This window comes from Theropithecus gelada, chromosome 1 (assembly GCF_003255815.1).
Source record: "Theropithecus gelada isolate Dixy chromosome 1, Tgel_1.0, whole genome shotgun sequence".
NCBI lineage: Eukaryota > Metazoa > Chordata > Mammalia > Primates > Cercopithecidae > Theropithecus > Theropithecus gelada.
In genome coordinates, this window is record NC_037668.1 from 74,549,412 (window position 1) to 74,565,242 (window position 15,831).

Below are 15,831 nucleotides of genomic sequence, written 5' to 3' on the forward strand. Positions count from 1 at the left end.
ACTAGACAAAGCAAACTATAATCAGGTGTTGGTGTGAGGCATTGAATCAGAGGCAAAAGAGAAACAGGCAGTGGCTAAAACAGAGCTTGAGAGCAGGAATCATACCTACTCATCTTTCTGTGTCCAGCACTTAACATAGTGGCTGCAGAATAGATGCTCTGTGAGCAACTGTTAAGTTGTACTGTGTAATGGTCCACCGAGGTGATGCCAGTGGATTGTGAGGTACAGAGACTGTGTATAACTTGGTATCTTGGTTTGCAAATATTCCTACTCAACAAATTCTCGATCTATGTGTATTAAGAGATTCTTTTAAATCTAGAGTATTTACATGTAGGTACATACACAAGACAATGTTTTGGTTGAAATCCATATTACCTATTTATTCAACAAAAAACTGAGTATCTTCTATGGTCCAGGCCATGTCCTTGGCACTGGGAACAGAGATAAATCCTGGCCCTCAAGGAGCTCACAGTCTAGTGGGGGAAAAAAGACACAAGAATAAATAAATATAATGTATTTGGAGTTTGCAAAGGGGGCCACTATGGGAGACAAAGAACAGAGGAACCTAAATATCCTATAGTTAGCATCCACAGGAAAGAAAGACCTAGCAATGTACATTTTTGTAAAGAATAAATAAGGCAATGGTTCTCAAAGTGTGGCTGGCTAATTACCTACATCAGAATCATCTGGAGCACATATTAACAAGTAGATTCCCAGTGCCTTCTGCACAGATTCTTGATTTTGTGTGTGTGTGTGTGTGTGGTGGGGGGTGTACGGTTGATGCCTGAGAATCTGCATTTTAAAAGCATTCTAGGTGATGCTACTGCATCTTAAAGTTTCAGAACTGATGAGATAAAGTTTGTTCTTTTAACTGGAATAAAGAATGATCTACACTTCTGAAATGCTAACTTGTGTTAGTCTTTAATGAGGGGCAGGGGAAGTAGAGAAAAGGATGGTAGTTGATATTTTCTACTGTAGTGTAGTTAGTTTAATTCTCACAATAATCCTATGAGAATAATATCTATGAGGTAGATATTATTATCCCTATTTTAGATGGAACCCCCCCCGAATTAGATAGTTTAAGCAATTTGTTCAACAGTAGAGAGCTAATGAATAATAACACTAACATATGAACCCAGATTCACTTAACTCTAAAGCCTGTCCACTTTCTATAACACCATGCTAGCACCAGGGGACAAATTTATTGATTAAATGGTACAATTTTCTTTGAGTTCTTTGCCAGATCTTTCTATGTAAATAAATATAAAGAACAGCTACATGGTACTTTAGTCAGGCCAACATAATTATCCATGGACACATCCTACTTGGCAGTTAGGGACTGAGGGCAAATCCAGGAGGAATGATTAAAACGAGTAGCCATTTCTTACTCCTTTCTCCATCATTTCCTCACCCGCTGGTGGAGGTGTAACAATGTATTATATATGGCTAATAACTGGGTCCATCTGGAAAGACAGGCAAACATAACTGGATACCCATAAAAACGACTCCATCTGATGTCAAAAATTCTTGGGACCCAAAACATTCAGAAGGTCAGAAGGCATTTAATGAAAATGGCAGGGCAGATAAGACTCAAGTTTCTCAAAAGATAAACTGCCAGGACCAGAAGCAGGTCCAGAATTTGCATTAGTTAACAGCTCAACCTTTAGAGAAATAGTGAAAGGATAGCAGCTTCCCCAGTTTAAAAAAAATACTGTCTCTCTCAATACATAGACTCAAAGGTGCAACAAAATAGACACAGCTCAGAGAACAGTGGGAGGTCTATCCTATTTTAAGAGCTTAGGGACAGGCTCCACCTATAAAAATTCTTCTGGAAGGAAGAAAACACACAGACACAAGCTGCAAATACTGCTTAAATTCCCACTCACCACATTCAGTGTCATACAACCAGATCTTAGGCAGGAACAGCAGAGTGGAGCACATTAGATCAATAAAAAAATGTCAGGCCAGGCACGGTGGCTCACACCTGTAATCCTAGCACTTTGGGAGAGCAAGGTGGTGGATCACTTGAGGCCAGGAGTTTGAGACCAGCCTGGCCAACATAGTGAAACCCTGTCTCTACAACAATACAAAAATAAGCCAGGTATGGTGGCATGCGCCTGTAATCCTAGCTCCCCGGGAGGCTGAGGCAGGAGAATTGCTAGAACCAGGGAGGTAGAGGTTGCAGCGAGCTGAGATTGTGCCACTGTACTCCAGCCTGGGCAAGACAGAGTGAGACTTCATCTCAGGAAACAAAGAAAGAGAAAGAAATGCCACAGTAAAGGCAGCTGACAACAATACTGGGGGCCTTGGGTTCAGAAGGCTGGTGTGTAACCACCGTCCTTTCCTATCACTGAGCTTGGAGCCACAACAGTGACATTACAAACAAAAGATGGGTTTCCAGCTCTGGAGAACAACTTTCTTATTTCTGGTATTCCAAGCAATTGTTCAGTCCCAAGATGAGTTTTGATAAAATCAGCCCATAGCCCTGATACTACAGACAGTACATAACTTAGATTTCATTATTTTGTATAACAAACATTGTAAGCCAAACTTTAAAAAAAAAATTATTGCTATATTTTCCCCACATCCATTCTGGGAACATTTACTTTCGCCCACTTTTTTGTATCATGTTTAGAGTTGTTTTTAAAAAAATCATGCAAACCTGGATTAATCTTCTCCTTACAAAAGCATTTTATTTACACTGCACTGATTTATTCCTTCAAACATATAGCTTCTAACAGGTGGAGTTAGAGAAGTGGGTGCCACAAACTATGGTTTAACAGTATGCAGACCCTGTACCGTTTATCTAACTATACCTCAAATTTGCTGATACCCCAAGCCAGCTACACTAAAGGCATCTCTGAGGGGCATCATCTAGATGAAGTCTTTATCCTGATGGGAATATCTGGTTATTCTACAGTTTAAACAGGATGTTTGGCTTATGCTTTTGTCCAGATGACTGGTGCATGGGAAGCATTAAAGCCCCTATCTAACTACAGCAGGTCTTCAACCTTATTATCCTGTCATGAGTTCATAAAAATGATAAACTCATCATTTAGGAGCTATGAGGTCAAAGTGGCCAGAATGCAACTGCACTGTTACACTGTGCAAAACCAAGTCAACTGTCTTATAGGTCCTTGTCTGTCTCTTGTTATAACCTCGAACACTTAATAAAGGAAACCTCAAGTATGCTGAGATAATTATCAGAATGTTTAGGTACCTTCGTTCCTGAACATCAATTAATAGGGCTCATCTCCATGACTACTTGCGATAAGCACACAGGGCAACTCATTACCAATTGCTCATTATAAATGCTGAGCTCTTGAGTTCCTGAGGAGGGGTGGGCTCTAGACTATCGAGGGCTGAGTCTACTAGGTGAAGGGCCAACTTGTACAGTTCTAAGTCTTATTTTGGTTCTGGGAACATTTCAGTTCTGCTCCAAGCCCGCTTTGCTCCAATTCAGCGATGACAGACATATATTTGAACTCATTTGGTCTGAGGTTAAAGGTCTCCACTAACCCGTAGGTCTCTTTCCGATCAGTAGCATAGAAGAGCTGAACTTGGTTGGCAATGCACTGTGCCTCAGCAACATTCTGTAAGGTAAAAAGAATAATGAGGTCCTTTCTTGCACAGGGTCACAAAGCTCTTGTCTGAGTTGTGTGGTGGGTGGGGGCCCTCGCCCAGGAGTCACCACTTCCAGAAAGTTTCCCTAACTTCTTGACGTCCCTAGTCTTGGTTAGGTGCCCCTTCTCTGTGTACCAAATCATCCTGTGCTTACCACTATCATAGTATTTATCACACTGTATTGTATTTTTCCTTTTCCTTTTTTTGTCTATTTTCCCTAGTACAAATTCCTCAAAGACATAGACTGGTTTGTTTTATATCTCTGCAGAGTGACATCTGGTAAATGTTTACTGAATAAATTAATGTGCATGTTCACATTATTTCTCTTCATCCAGTTCCTTAATAACTGTTAAATATATCTCAAGGGGGAAATAAAGAGAGCAATAGTTACTCAGCTCTAAGAACCAGTTTGTGAGTGAGAACTGAGTTCTTGACTAACCAGATATACACTTGAATAAAACCTGTTATGATACTACCTTGGTCAGAAAAGTACTCCCAGAGCCAGCTGTGATGGTTTTAAAATTTGCCCACAAATTTTATGATACTCCTCCCTTTGATGGAGCCTAATTTCCCTTTCCTTGAGTGAGGGCTATACTCAATGACTTCCCTCTAACAAGTAGACTATGACAAAATGGTTGGCGGCATTGATGTGAGCCTGTAGTCCAAGCTACTTCGGAGGCTGAGGTAGGAGGATTGCTTGAGCCTGTCTGGGTAATGTAGTGAGTCCCTCTCTCCTAAAAAAAAAAAGAAAGGACTTTGAAAAAATGAAAAATGATGGACAATGACTTCTGCTATCAAGCCATAAAGGTTGTAACTTCTCTCTTGCTAATTTTCTTGCTCTGGGAAAAGTCAGTTGCCATGTAGTGAGGACACTCAGGCAGCCCTATGGAGAAACATGATGACAACATGAGGCCTCTGCCAAGAGCCATATGAGTGGGGCTGGATGTGGATGCTCAAGCCCAATCAGCCTTCAGATGACTGTACTCCTAGATAACATCTTGACAGCAACCTTGTGAGACTCTGAGCCAGAACCACTCAGCTAAGCTGCTACTATAGAAACTGTGAGGTAATAAATGTTTCTTGTTTTAAGCCACTAGGTTTTGTAGTAATTTGTTATGCAGCCATTTATAACTAATACATCAGCAAGGGCTCAGGGAAGAGAATGGGCCACCTTCTTTAAAGCTCAGTAGCAGAGAAATGGTGAGCAGGCTACTCTACATGACAGAGGCAGAGAAATTAGCCAGATGTGGTGGCACGAGCCTGTAGTCCTAGCTACTCGGGAGGCTGAGGCAGGAAGATCGCTTGAGCCCAGGAGCTGGAGGCTGCACTGAGCTATGGTCATGCCAGTACACTGTAGCCTGGGTAACAGAGCAAGACTCTATCTCTAAAAAAAAATTAAATAAAAATAAAAATTAAAAAATGACAGAGATGGGGGTTAGAACATAGGCTACACGTTCAAACTTTGCAAATGAGTCACCTCAGACATCTCTTACTTTTGCTATACATTCTGCAGTTCTAGTTGGCCAGAGGTACTTGTCCATTATCACTGTGTTCATATGGCCAAAATTAAACCTCAAAAGGTCATGGAAAATTCCCACTAAAAACTTACTGCCAAAAGTATGCTATGTCTAGCTAGAGAATGATGAAGACGGGTTTATAAATAACATAGGCTGTGCTCCACCTCTGTTCCCTCTGTGGGACTTTCAGGACATTTCTCATGAGCAGGCACTAATCTCTGAGACTGCATCTTCAATCAAAAATCTTTTCCCAAAAAGCTGGCTACTTCAAATTAATAGAATTTTAGAGCTAGAAGGGACCTCAGAGATCACCCAGTTCTCATTTAATAGGCTAGGAAACCAAGGTGGATGAAGTTCAGGGATGGGCTCAAGGTCAAGTGGCCAGCCAAGGTCACAGCCAGGACTAGACCTCTAGACTCCCTGGTTGGTATTCCCCTCAATTCATCCTGCTGTTTCTGGTAGGGCAAGATAATTAAGATTGATTAAGGCCAATAAATACTTCATCTATTTTACCTTTCTTAAATTCACACATGCCTCAAGAGCAAATCATTTCTAAAGCAAGTGCACTGCTATAATCTGAGGATACCACCACTCTCTCAGTCCCTGGGCTACAGGGCCTCTGACATCAACTTTTATCTGAAGCTTGGGGTGGTGAAGGCAGGAGTAAGTTCAGCTGTGTTCACCTAGAACACTGGTGTTCAAACTATTCTGTAGAGTCCTTGGGGCTCTGTGGAGGTGCCTCAGGTCCCTTCACCTCTGTTTTAGCTGTCATATCCTGGGGTTTTACATAGTAAGATTTTGTTTGGATAAAGGGGTCTTCCTACTACTTTAAAAAGAAGTTTGGGCCGAGCGTGGTGGCTCACGCCTATAATCCCAGCACTTTGGGAGGCCAAGGCAGGCGGATCACGAGGTCAGGAGATTGAGACCATCTTGGCTAACATGGTGAAACCCTGTCTCTACGAAAAATACAAAAACAAAATTAGCCGGGCGTGGTGGTGGGCACCTGTAGTCCCAGCTACTCGGGAGGCTGAGGCAGCAGGAACCCCGGAGGCGGAGCTTGCAGTGAGCTGAGATCTAGCCACTGCACTCCAGCCTGGATGAAAGAAAAAAAAAAGAAGTTTGAAGACCACTAGTACAGTGAGTAGGAAGGTAAGACACAGGGAGAGATGTCTATCTCTCATGGAGGGTTATAGAAAGGCAACCCCCACCAGCCCTTATTCTCCCCCTGCCTTTTATTCTCTTGGCTCTCAACATGAAGCAACAGTCTCCTCCTTTTCCAAGACCCAATAAGATAAATATACTAACTCCCTGTGCTGCTCAATAAAGAGGTATTTTAACAAACTTGATTCCTCCCTTTCAATTTTCAAATCTACAATCAACACACCAAGTCCTGCCTATTTTATTCCCTACATATTCCTGGGGTCATTCTCTTTCCTCCGTCTCTACTACCACTGCTGTAGTTCAAGTTTTCACCATTTCTTGTGCAGACTATTGCAACTGACTTCTAAATTATCATACTGACTAGACTTGAACTACAGAATGTTTAGGAAGCAAATAATTAAGGTTAATAATTAATAGGCTAGGTCTTAAAATCCAACTCTTTATGGGTTCTTTTCTGTTCAAACCCTTTAATGACTCTTTTCATGCCCTCAGGGTAAAGCCAAATCTCTAAACGCAAACCACCAAACCTTATATACAGACACATACATACACACACAAGTGATACCAAACTCTTTACAATACTCCAAGTCATTTTATGTCTCTTAGTGTTTCCTTATGCTATTCCCTCTGTCTGAAACATTTCTCCCCTTCTTTATCAGGCTAAACTCCTGCTATTTGAAGGTTCAGTCCGGTGTCATCCCCAGGAAATATTACTCCCTTTGGCCCAGGGATACCGCCCCACTCTCTATCCCTAGAACCTTCTGCATGTCTATCCTAGCACTTACTGCATTTCAATGAAATCATCCATTGACATAGATGTGGAGCCAAATAAAGCTAGGTTTTTAAATATTCCATTAGTTTTTAGCATTAAAGTTAGTTAGTTTGGAAGAAATCTCTAGTCTCCATGTATGTCGATTCATTTGACATTAATGCTTTACCACAGTTGGAAATACTATGCCTAAAGTGCACAGTTCATGTGTGAGTATACAGGGGATCATATATTCATGTTATACTTCTAAGTTTCTCTAAGTCACGTACAACAAGTTCTAACATGTCTAGTTCTATACTACATTGGAACCTCACAGTCAAGCTGATTTATACAAGGCATATATGTATTGTCTTATATGCTGTCAAATGTTAAAAGGCCAGGAAGCAAATTTTAACAATTGCAGCAGTTTGAGACCTCCAGAGTGAGGTGGTAAAAATGGCAAACAGCAGAATGGGCCTCCTCTGACCTCTAGGATCCACTTTTAATATGATTAGATGCTGTGCTCTGCCGAAGACCAGAAAATATAGTATAATCTCTATATTGTCACTCACTCGCATGGTCAAATTATGTCCTATCTTTCCAGCTCACTTCCAACTGCCACAACCCATTAGGACTCATAATTCTTACTGTCTCTAACCTCCCTTATATTTTCACTTTCCTCATTATCCAGCTTCCATTCCACAGTCAATAATCATTTCTTTGCATTCACCTTTAACTTCCTTCAGACCATAGATAATACGTAAATAAATGAACATGGCTGTGTTCTAATAAAACTTGAAATACTATTTTTCTTTAACAATAGCTTTTATTATTAAACAATTTCTGTATTTCTTTAAGAATAAAGAGATTTTGGCCCGGCGTGGTGGCTCACGCCTGTAATCCCAGCACTTCTGAAGGCTGAGGTGGGTGGATTACCTGAGGTCAGGAGTTCGAGACCAGCTTGGCCAACATGGTGAAACCCTGTCTCTACTAAAAATACAAAAATTAGCCGGGTGTGGTGGCACACGCCTGTAATCTCAGCTACTCAGGAGGCTGAGGCAGGAAAACTGCTTGAGCCTGGGAGGTGGAGGTTGCAGTGAGCCGAGATTGTGCCACTGCACTCCAGCCTGGTCAAAAAAAAAAAAAAAAAAAAAAGGTTTTCCCCCTAATCATTTAAAGAGGCAGAAAAAACTCTTAACTCGTGTGCGTTATAACAACAAGCAGTGGGCTGGATTTAGCCCATAGGCTGTATAGTTTGCTGACGCTTGTCCTAGACAACAAGTTTGTACTTCCTTTTTTTGACTCAAATGTCCAACACTTTTCCAACCTTGCTTTCAGCTGATAACTTTTCTTTCTTCTCACTGAGCAATCTGCAGGAAACTCATACCACTACCTCTATCCATCTAATTGTATCAGTGTCCTTACACTCTGGCTTCTCTCCTGCTATCTTATTCCTGGTAAAGATCAACCCCTCATTACCAGACTTGCCCACTCAAAAATATCACTTCTCCCTGCTTTCTCCTGTATCATCAACATATCCCTCTCTACTGGATCTATCTTTTTTTTTTTTTGAGACAGGGTCTGGGTCTGTCGCTCAGGCTGGAGTGCAATGGTGCAATCTCGGCTCACTGCAACCTTTCCTGCTGGGGCGTAAATGATCCTACTACTTCAGCCTTCCGAGCAGCTGAGATTACAAGTGCATGCCACCATGCCTGGCTCATTTTTGTATTTTTTGTAGACACAGGGCTTCATCATGTTGGCCAGACTGGTCTCAAACTCCTGAGCTCAAGTGATCCACCCACCTTGGCCTCTCAAAATGCTGGGATTACAAGCGTGAGCCACTGTGCCCAGCCTCAACTGGACCTTTCCCATCAGCATACAAATATGTTATCTTTCTCATATTTGAAACAAAAGATACTCTTGGGTGCACTTCTCCACCTCCAGCTAATACCCCATTCTCTCCTTCCCTTTATAGAAATGCCCCTTGAAAGAGTTTCTATGCTGATTCTTCAGTTTGTCTTTCTATCTTCTCTTAAATCTACTCCAATCACACTTTTTTTTTTTTTTTTTTTTGAGACAGAGTCTCGCGCTGTGTCACCCAGGCTGGAGTGCAATGGCGCGATCTCGGCTCACTGCAAGCTCCGCCTCTCAGGTTCACGCCATTCTCCTGCCTCAGCCTCCGAGTAGCTGGGACTACAGGCACCCGCCACCACGCCCGGCTAGTTTTTTGTATTTTTAGTAGAGATGGGGTTTCACCATGTTAGCCAGGATGGTCTCGATCTCCTGACCTCGTGATCCACCCGCCTCGGCCTCCCAAAGTGCTGGGATTACAGGCTTGAGCCACCGCGCCCGGCCTCCAATCACACTTTTATGAAACTGCTCTTATAAGGCCCCCAGTGACTTCCATGTTTGTGAAATCAGTAAATTCTCAGTCCTCATCTCATTTGCCCTAATAAACAAGGGAGATTTGGTGAGTTGAGCAGTCCCTATTCCTTGAAACATTCACTTTTAGCTTCCAGGGCATTCTACCATCTTAATTTTCCTTCTACCTCACGGCCATTCCTTCTTAATCTTTGCTGATGCTTCTTCATCTCTCCAGGGATGGAAACCCTTCTCTCAGTTCTTAGATCTCTTCTCTTCTCTATTTTTACTTACATCCTTGGTTGATTTCATTCAGTCCCATGGTTTTAAGTACAATCTGTATGCTGACAACTCCCATATTTACATCTCCAGCCTAGACCTCTCCCATGAAGTCCAGGCTCATATATCTAATTGTCTACTACTTGGGTACTAATAGGCATCTCAGATTTAACACATCCAAAAGTGAGCTCCTGATTTTCCTGTCAAGCCTATTCCTCCTGCAATCTTGCCTATCTCAGTTAATGGCAATTCCATATTCTCAGGCAGAATTGTGGCTAACTTTCAGTTGAATGTGATGAATGGAAGGGTTAACATGGAAGGAAGAATGGGAGAGATGGAACTGAATAGCTTGAAGAATAACAGGGAAGTAGAAGCCTCACTGTGTCCTAGGTTTGTGGGTCACTGCTACTGTGAGATATCAGCTGAGTGATATCACTTCTTTCTCCCTATGCAGCTGGTAAGAGAAAGAGAAAAAATAAGTGGGTGCTGTAATGAAGACTGTTAGGGGAAAGTGTCCACTGTTTGGGGACATTCTGAACTTAACCTCTGCCAGATAAATGTGGCTGAAATGAGCAAGGACTAGATAAACAATATACAGTAATCACAACACTGCTCCTGGCAACTGGATGTGCAGAGAGAACACAGTGGGCACCATCAGCTATGAGCATACGGTCAATGCTCTATCTCAGTGATTCTCATCTAGGAATGGGAAAAGGAGGAAAGAAAAACACTATAAATGATGAATGTTGTACAAATGAACAGTATGAAAGAAGATAAAATATTGAGAGCTATCCCAGGCTTCCATACAACTCTTCCCTATAATTAAGAAGCCGTAATTTACTTGTCTACAATCCCTTATCTGAAACCTTTAGGGCCTGATGTGTCTTAGATTCAGAATTATTGAATTTTAGAAAGATAATAGGTATAGATACTGTATAACTGTATATTATGTGACTCCCCATATTCAAACACATTAATATTTCCCTAGTAAAATGCATAATACACCACACCAAGTGGGATTAGTTATATAAGTAGTTTCACATCAGTTTAAAGATTCAGTTACCAAATGAGTTCAAGTTTTGTGATCAGATGAGAACAAAAACATTTTGTGATCAAATGAGAACAAAAACATTTTGTTCTCAGAGCCCATGGGTTTCAGAATTGTGAATAAATGATTGAGAATCTGTACTAACTTCAGATTGGAAGATCTTGAGCAAGACAACTTTACTGTCAACTTTAAAATAAGTAAGAAACAATGTATATGTAGCTCTCTGAAATTCTCTCTCACGAGCTTTGGCAGAATAGTAATACCTTCAGTGCCACGAGGTAAATCCAAAGAGTTTTACAAATTAATTCTTACCAGAAATGTGGAATCCATTTCTGCAGTCATCAGCACTATGCCCTTTTCTTCCTTAAGTTCAGGATAGTGATATAAAATCAGCTGGCTGGCTGCAGCTTCCCCTCGGGTCTGCAAGGTGGAACACTTATCAAGGCACAATAAGGTACCATCACAACAAACTGCAATTTCAAAGCAATAGACAGTCTAGAGGAAATTCTGGCTCTTAACAGCCCCTTGGGTGGCTAGTGAGTTGGAGGACTGGTATGTGGCGGTAAGGTCAGCCTGCAAAGGCACAGTGAAACTGACAGTTTGCACAGTGTTATTTGTGTCTTCAACTGGAAAAGCTTTGGCTTTTTTCCCAGAAAATGTTTACAGTAGGCAGTGAATCTGTCATTGTGACCATACATTTAAAAACAAAATGGCACAAGCAGCTACCAAATCAAGTTCTAAAGAAAGCAATGTGCTTGTGTAATTGCCACTTTTATGGACTAGTGCATTTCACAGCTGAAATCTACTTCCCTTGGCTGGCTCTGAAGACTGAGCTCTTTTAAGCTGTAGCAGTAGCTGGAGAGTTTGCACATGAGCCAGATTTGTAATGTGCAGTTCTAAAATATAATCTGGGTTGGGGGGTGAAGGGGAGAAGGATGGAAACACCATAATTTTATGAAGAATGATCAGGGCAGTAGTGGTTATTAAATCTGAAGTCTAGACTATGTAGAGAGGATGGGTTCAAAGCTAAAGCCCCTGTATAGCACAGGAGGAAACAATTATATTCAAAAGAAGATTCCTGGACTTTATCTCTAAAATTTCAGCGAGTCTTTTAAATTATAAATATCTAACTATCACTAGGGTACTTGTAATAGTTCAGCATCTCATTTTTCTTGAACATACTTCTAATGTTACACTGATCATTTTGGTCGTCATCCTAATATTGTATTAATCACTTTTATTGTAATTATGTTTCTGGCTCTTTCTCTTATACCTGAATATTAGCTCCATGAAGGCAGGAACCTTGTCTCACAGATCTCCAAGTCTTAGCACAGTTCCCAACACAGTCCCATAATGATTAAGTTCACAGAGTTTGGAGTCAGATAACCTGGGCTCAAACCTGGCTCTATCACTTATTAGACAGTGTGAACTAACTTCTCTGAGGCCACTTTCTTCTACATAATTAGAAATAATAACAGTAAGTATCTCATGGCGTATTTGTGAGGATTAAAGGACATAATGTATATAAAACATGTGGCACATAGTAAGTACATCAAATGTCGGTTATTAAAGTATGTGCTCAATAAAAGGTTGTTAGATGTATTACAAAATAGCAAAGTAAAAAGCTGCTCCTTCATTTTTGCATTCTTTACCCCAACTTCAAAGCAAATATAACTCATGCTTGTTTTTTGCCACATTTGGCCTCCAAATATAGAATGCCAATCCTAGTTATGATTTAAAATATTGACTTTTATTTTAAAAGTTTTAAATGTTTTGAATCTAACATTTAAGTTAATATTGTTTTGTTGGAAATAAAACAAAGAAAAAAGGAAGAAAGCAAACAAAATAACATTTATTAAACAGAAACTATTCACTTAGCATGTTGGAAGGTGTTGACTTAGTTAATAAAACACATTTAAGACTTGGAGCTTTCCTCAAGGGGCTTCTAGCTTGGGTTGAAAATATAACCATCATAACTCAGGCATGTTTGTTAAATGAGGCACATGCAGTATGTGCAACTAGAGGTCTGGGGAAGAGACAAAAGAGAACCAGAAGTAGTCAGAGAAGGTGTTTTGGAGTCTTTTCCAATTTCTAGGTATTGAGGAGGGCCTAGAAAACTAGTCCACCACAAAAAGTATGACAATTCAAGTGTGCCACAATAATACATGCTGGGAGTAAGTAGATATTCTGTGTCCTTGAGCCTCAGCAAGGGTTTCTAGTCCCACCAAGGGATAGTCCTCTTTCCTCTAGAGGAAGGGCCCAAGCCACCTACCTGAATATTTATAAGTGCAGTGAAGTGGAGTTCAGTACCTGTCCATTGTCCTACAAAGAACTCATAACCTTCCCTTCTTGGCAGAGCACACAGAAACTGAAAAACAGATATACAAGGAGACGGATGAATAAATGAAATCATTTGCTCTATATCCAACCACCTATAACATTCATTCCATTTCCTCCATATTTAGTTTTTAAAACATTTAAAAATTTTTTTGAGACAGGTTCTTGCTCTGTTGTCCAGGCTGCAGTGCAGGCATGATCATCATAGCTCATTGCAGTCTTGACCTGCTGGGCTCAGGTGATCTTCCCACTCAGCCTCCCAAGTAGCTGGAACTACAGGTGTGCACCACTAAGCCTGACTACTTTTTTTTTTTTTTGGGTAGAGATGGGGTTTTGCCATGTTGCCTAAGCTGGTCTTGAACTCCTGGGCTCAAGCAATCCGCCTCCCTCAGCCTCTCAAAGTGATGGGATTACAGGCGTGAGCCACTTGCTCCCAGCCTAAAACATTTTTTTAAAATTAAGAAATTCATATGAGGCAATAAACACTCATGTACTTACCAATCCACCTAAGACAGCATCAGAAATACAACTGAGGTTCCCTCTGCATTCCCTCTAATCCCATCCGAGTTAACATCTATCCTGCATTTGGTGTCTATCCTTCTTTTTCATATTTTAATACTTTAAATGTATATGTATATAACTGTAAGTAAGAAGTAGTAGTTTACAGGCTAGGCATGGTGGCTCACACCTGTAATTCCGGCACTTTCGAAGGCCAAGGTGGGAGGATCACTTGAGCTCAGGAGTTTGAGGCCAACCTGGGCAATATAGTGAGACCCCGTCTCTACAAAAAAATAAAAAGATTGCCGGGTGTGGTGGCATGCGCCTGTTGTCCCAGCTACTCGGGAGGCTGAGGCAGGAGGACCGCTTGAGCCCAGGAGTTTGAGACCAGCCTGGGCAACATAGTGAGACCCTGTCTTTAGAAATTTTTTTTTAAAAGTAGTAGTTTATATGTTTAAAAACTTAAATCTTATCAAAGTGTATGTATCCTTTTGCAACTTTTTTACTTCACATTATGCTTCAGATATTTATCCATGTTGATATCTATAACTCTTAATTCATAAATATCTCACTGTTGTATGGAATTCTACTGTAGAAATTTATCACTATTTATCCTTCTTTTGATGGGTGTTTCAATTTCCAAACTTTCTAATGCTGCTGAATTAGCTCTTGTTCCAATTGCTGTAATTACTTCACATTCTATTAGGTGAGGTTGATATTGGAGCATGGCTCCAGGCTAAACACCGAAAAATAAGTTTTATGCTCAAGATGTTTAGAATTGGGGATGAGTAGCAGAGAAAAGAATGGTGCCAGAACAAAACAAAAGTAGAAAGCAGCCCAATACACATTAGTCACAAATTATCTTCTTATTGCCAACCACTCAGGCTCCAATTTTTATTATTAGATGAGATAAACTTAGTGCCTACCTGACAGATGATCCCTTGCTAGGGAAAATACTTTTTTAGAGCTTTATTGAGGTACACTTGAAATACAACAAATTGCACATATTTAAAGTATACATTTGATGAGTTTGACATATGTGTATTGTGAAACCATAATAAAAATCAACATAATGAACATAGTTATTACTTCCAAGTTTTCTTTGCCCTTTGTAGTTCATACTTCCCTGTCCCTCACTGTCCCTAAGCAACCACTGATTTGCTTTCTGCCACTATGGGTTAGTGTGCATTTGTAGAATTTTGTAAAAATGGAACCACAGAATAAGTACTTTTTTGGTTTGGTTACTTTCACTAAGCATGATTGTTTCATGATCTATCCATGTGTGGGAACAAGAGTGACTTTATTTTAAATGCTAGTCCAACATGTGACTTCTGATTAACCCCAAGTCCAGGAATGCCTCCCAAATGTCTAGCTGATGTATTACTCTTTATGTAGAAACATCTATTCACTGTAAATTTCTTCCAAAACAATCCTTGATGCCGTTGCAGAAATCACAGGCGGTGATGACTGTATCCACCTACACGTTCCTTCCAGAGCATGTATACTTTCCCCAAGATATAAGATATATTGGGTCTGTCTGGTTGTGGCGTGGAGATCTACCTGTCTTGCAGCCACTCAATACCACACTTCTGTCTGTAAGTTCCCCCAATAAATCAACCCGTACCCACAAATTGGATTTGTCTGCCTCCTTCTTTGGTTTCTCAGCTCCTTCAGCATTTGGGGGTCGTTTTGCACATATGGCCCCTTTGCAAAACACCATGTTGTTGAATGTATCAATAGTTCATTCCTTTTTACTGCTGAATATTATTCCATTGTGTATGTATACACACACACACACACACACATACACATGCACACATTCTCTCTTTCCACAATTCCTGTGCATTAGTGACAGACATTTGAATTGTTTCTAGCATTGGTTGTTACAAATAAAGCTGCTTGAACATTTGTGCACAAGTCATTCTATGGACATATGCTTTGAGTTCTCGGGAAAATATCTAGAAATGGAATGGCTAGTTAGTATGGCAGGTGTATGCTTAATTTTTAAAGAAACCACCAAACTATTTTCTAAAGTGGTTGTACCATTTTGCAATATGACCAGCAGTATAGGAGAGTTCCAGGTGTGCCACATTCTTACCAACACTTGGTATGATCAGTTTTTGAAATTTTAGTCATTCTAATGGTATCTCACTGTGGTTGTAATTTGGATTCCCATTATGACATGCTGTCAAGTATATTTTCAGGTGCTTATCTGCCATTGTTTGATAAAATGTTCAAATCTTTTGTCCATTTGTCTG

At 40.5% G+C, this 15,831-nt stretch overlaps 1 protein-coding gene across 5 annotated transcripts in view; it reads right to left on the reverse strand.

The window, feature by feature from the left end:
* Positions 1-353: 353 nt before the first annotated feature.
* The window catches only part of ATPAF1 (ATP synthase mitochondrial F1 complex assembly factor 1), a 35,738-nt gene continuing 20,260 nt past the window's right edge, over positions 354-15,831 (reverse strand). For 3 of the 5 annotated variants that reach the window (XM_025362439.1, XM_025362687.1, XM_025362772.1), the window contains 3 exons: positions 13,011-13,106; positions 11,051-11,158; positions 358-3,593 (listed from right to left, as the gene is read on the reverse strand). In XM_025362439.1, the coding sequence (XP_025218224.1) occupies positions 3,399-3,593; positions 11,051-11,158; positions 13,011-13,106 (399 nt within the window). In that variant the 3' untranslated portion in view covers positions 358-3,398. Of the gene's footprint in view, positions 3,594-11,050; positions 11,159-13,010; positions 13,107-15,831 lie in introns of all 5 variants that reach the window. The other 2 variants (XM_025362524.1, XM_025362602.1) reach the window with 2 other exon arrangements.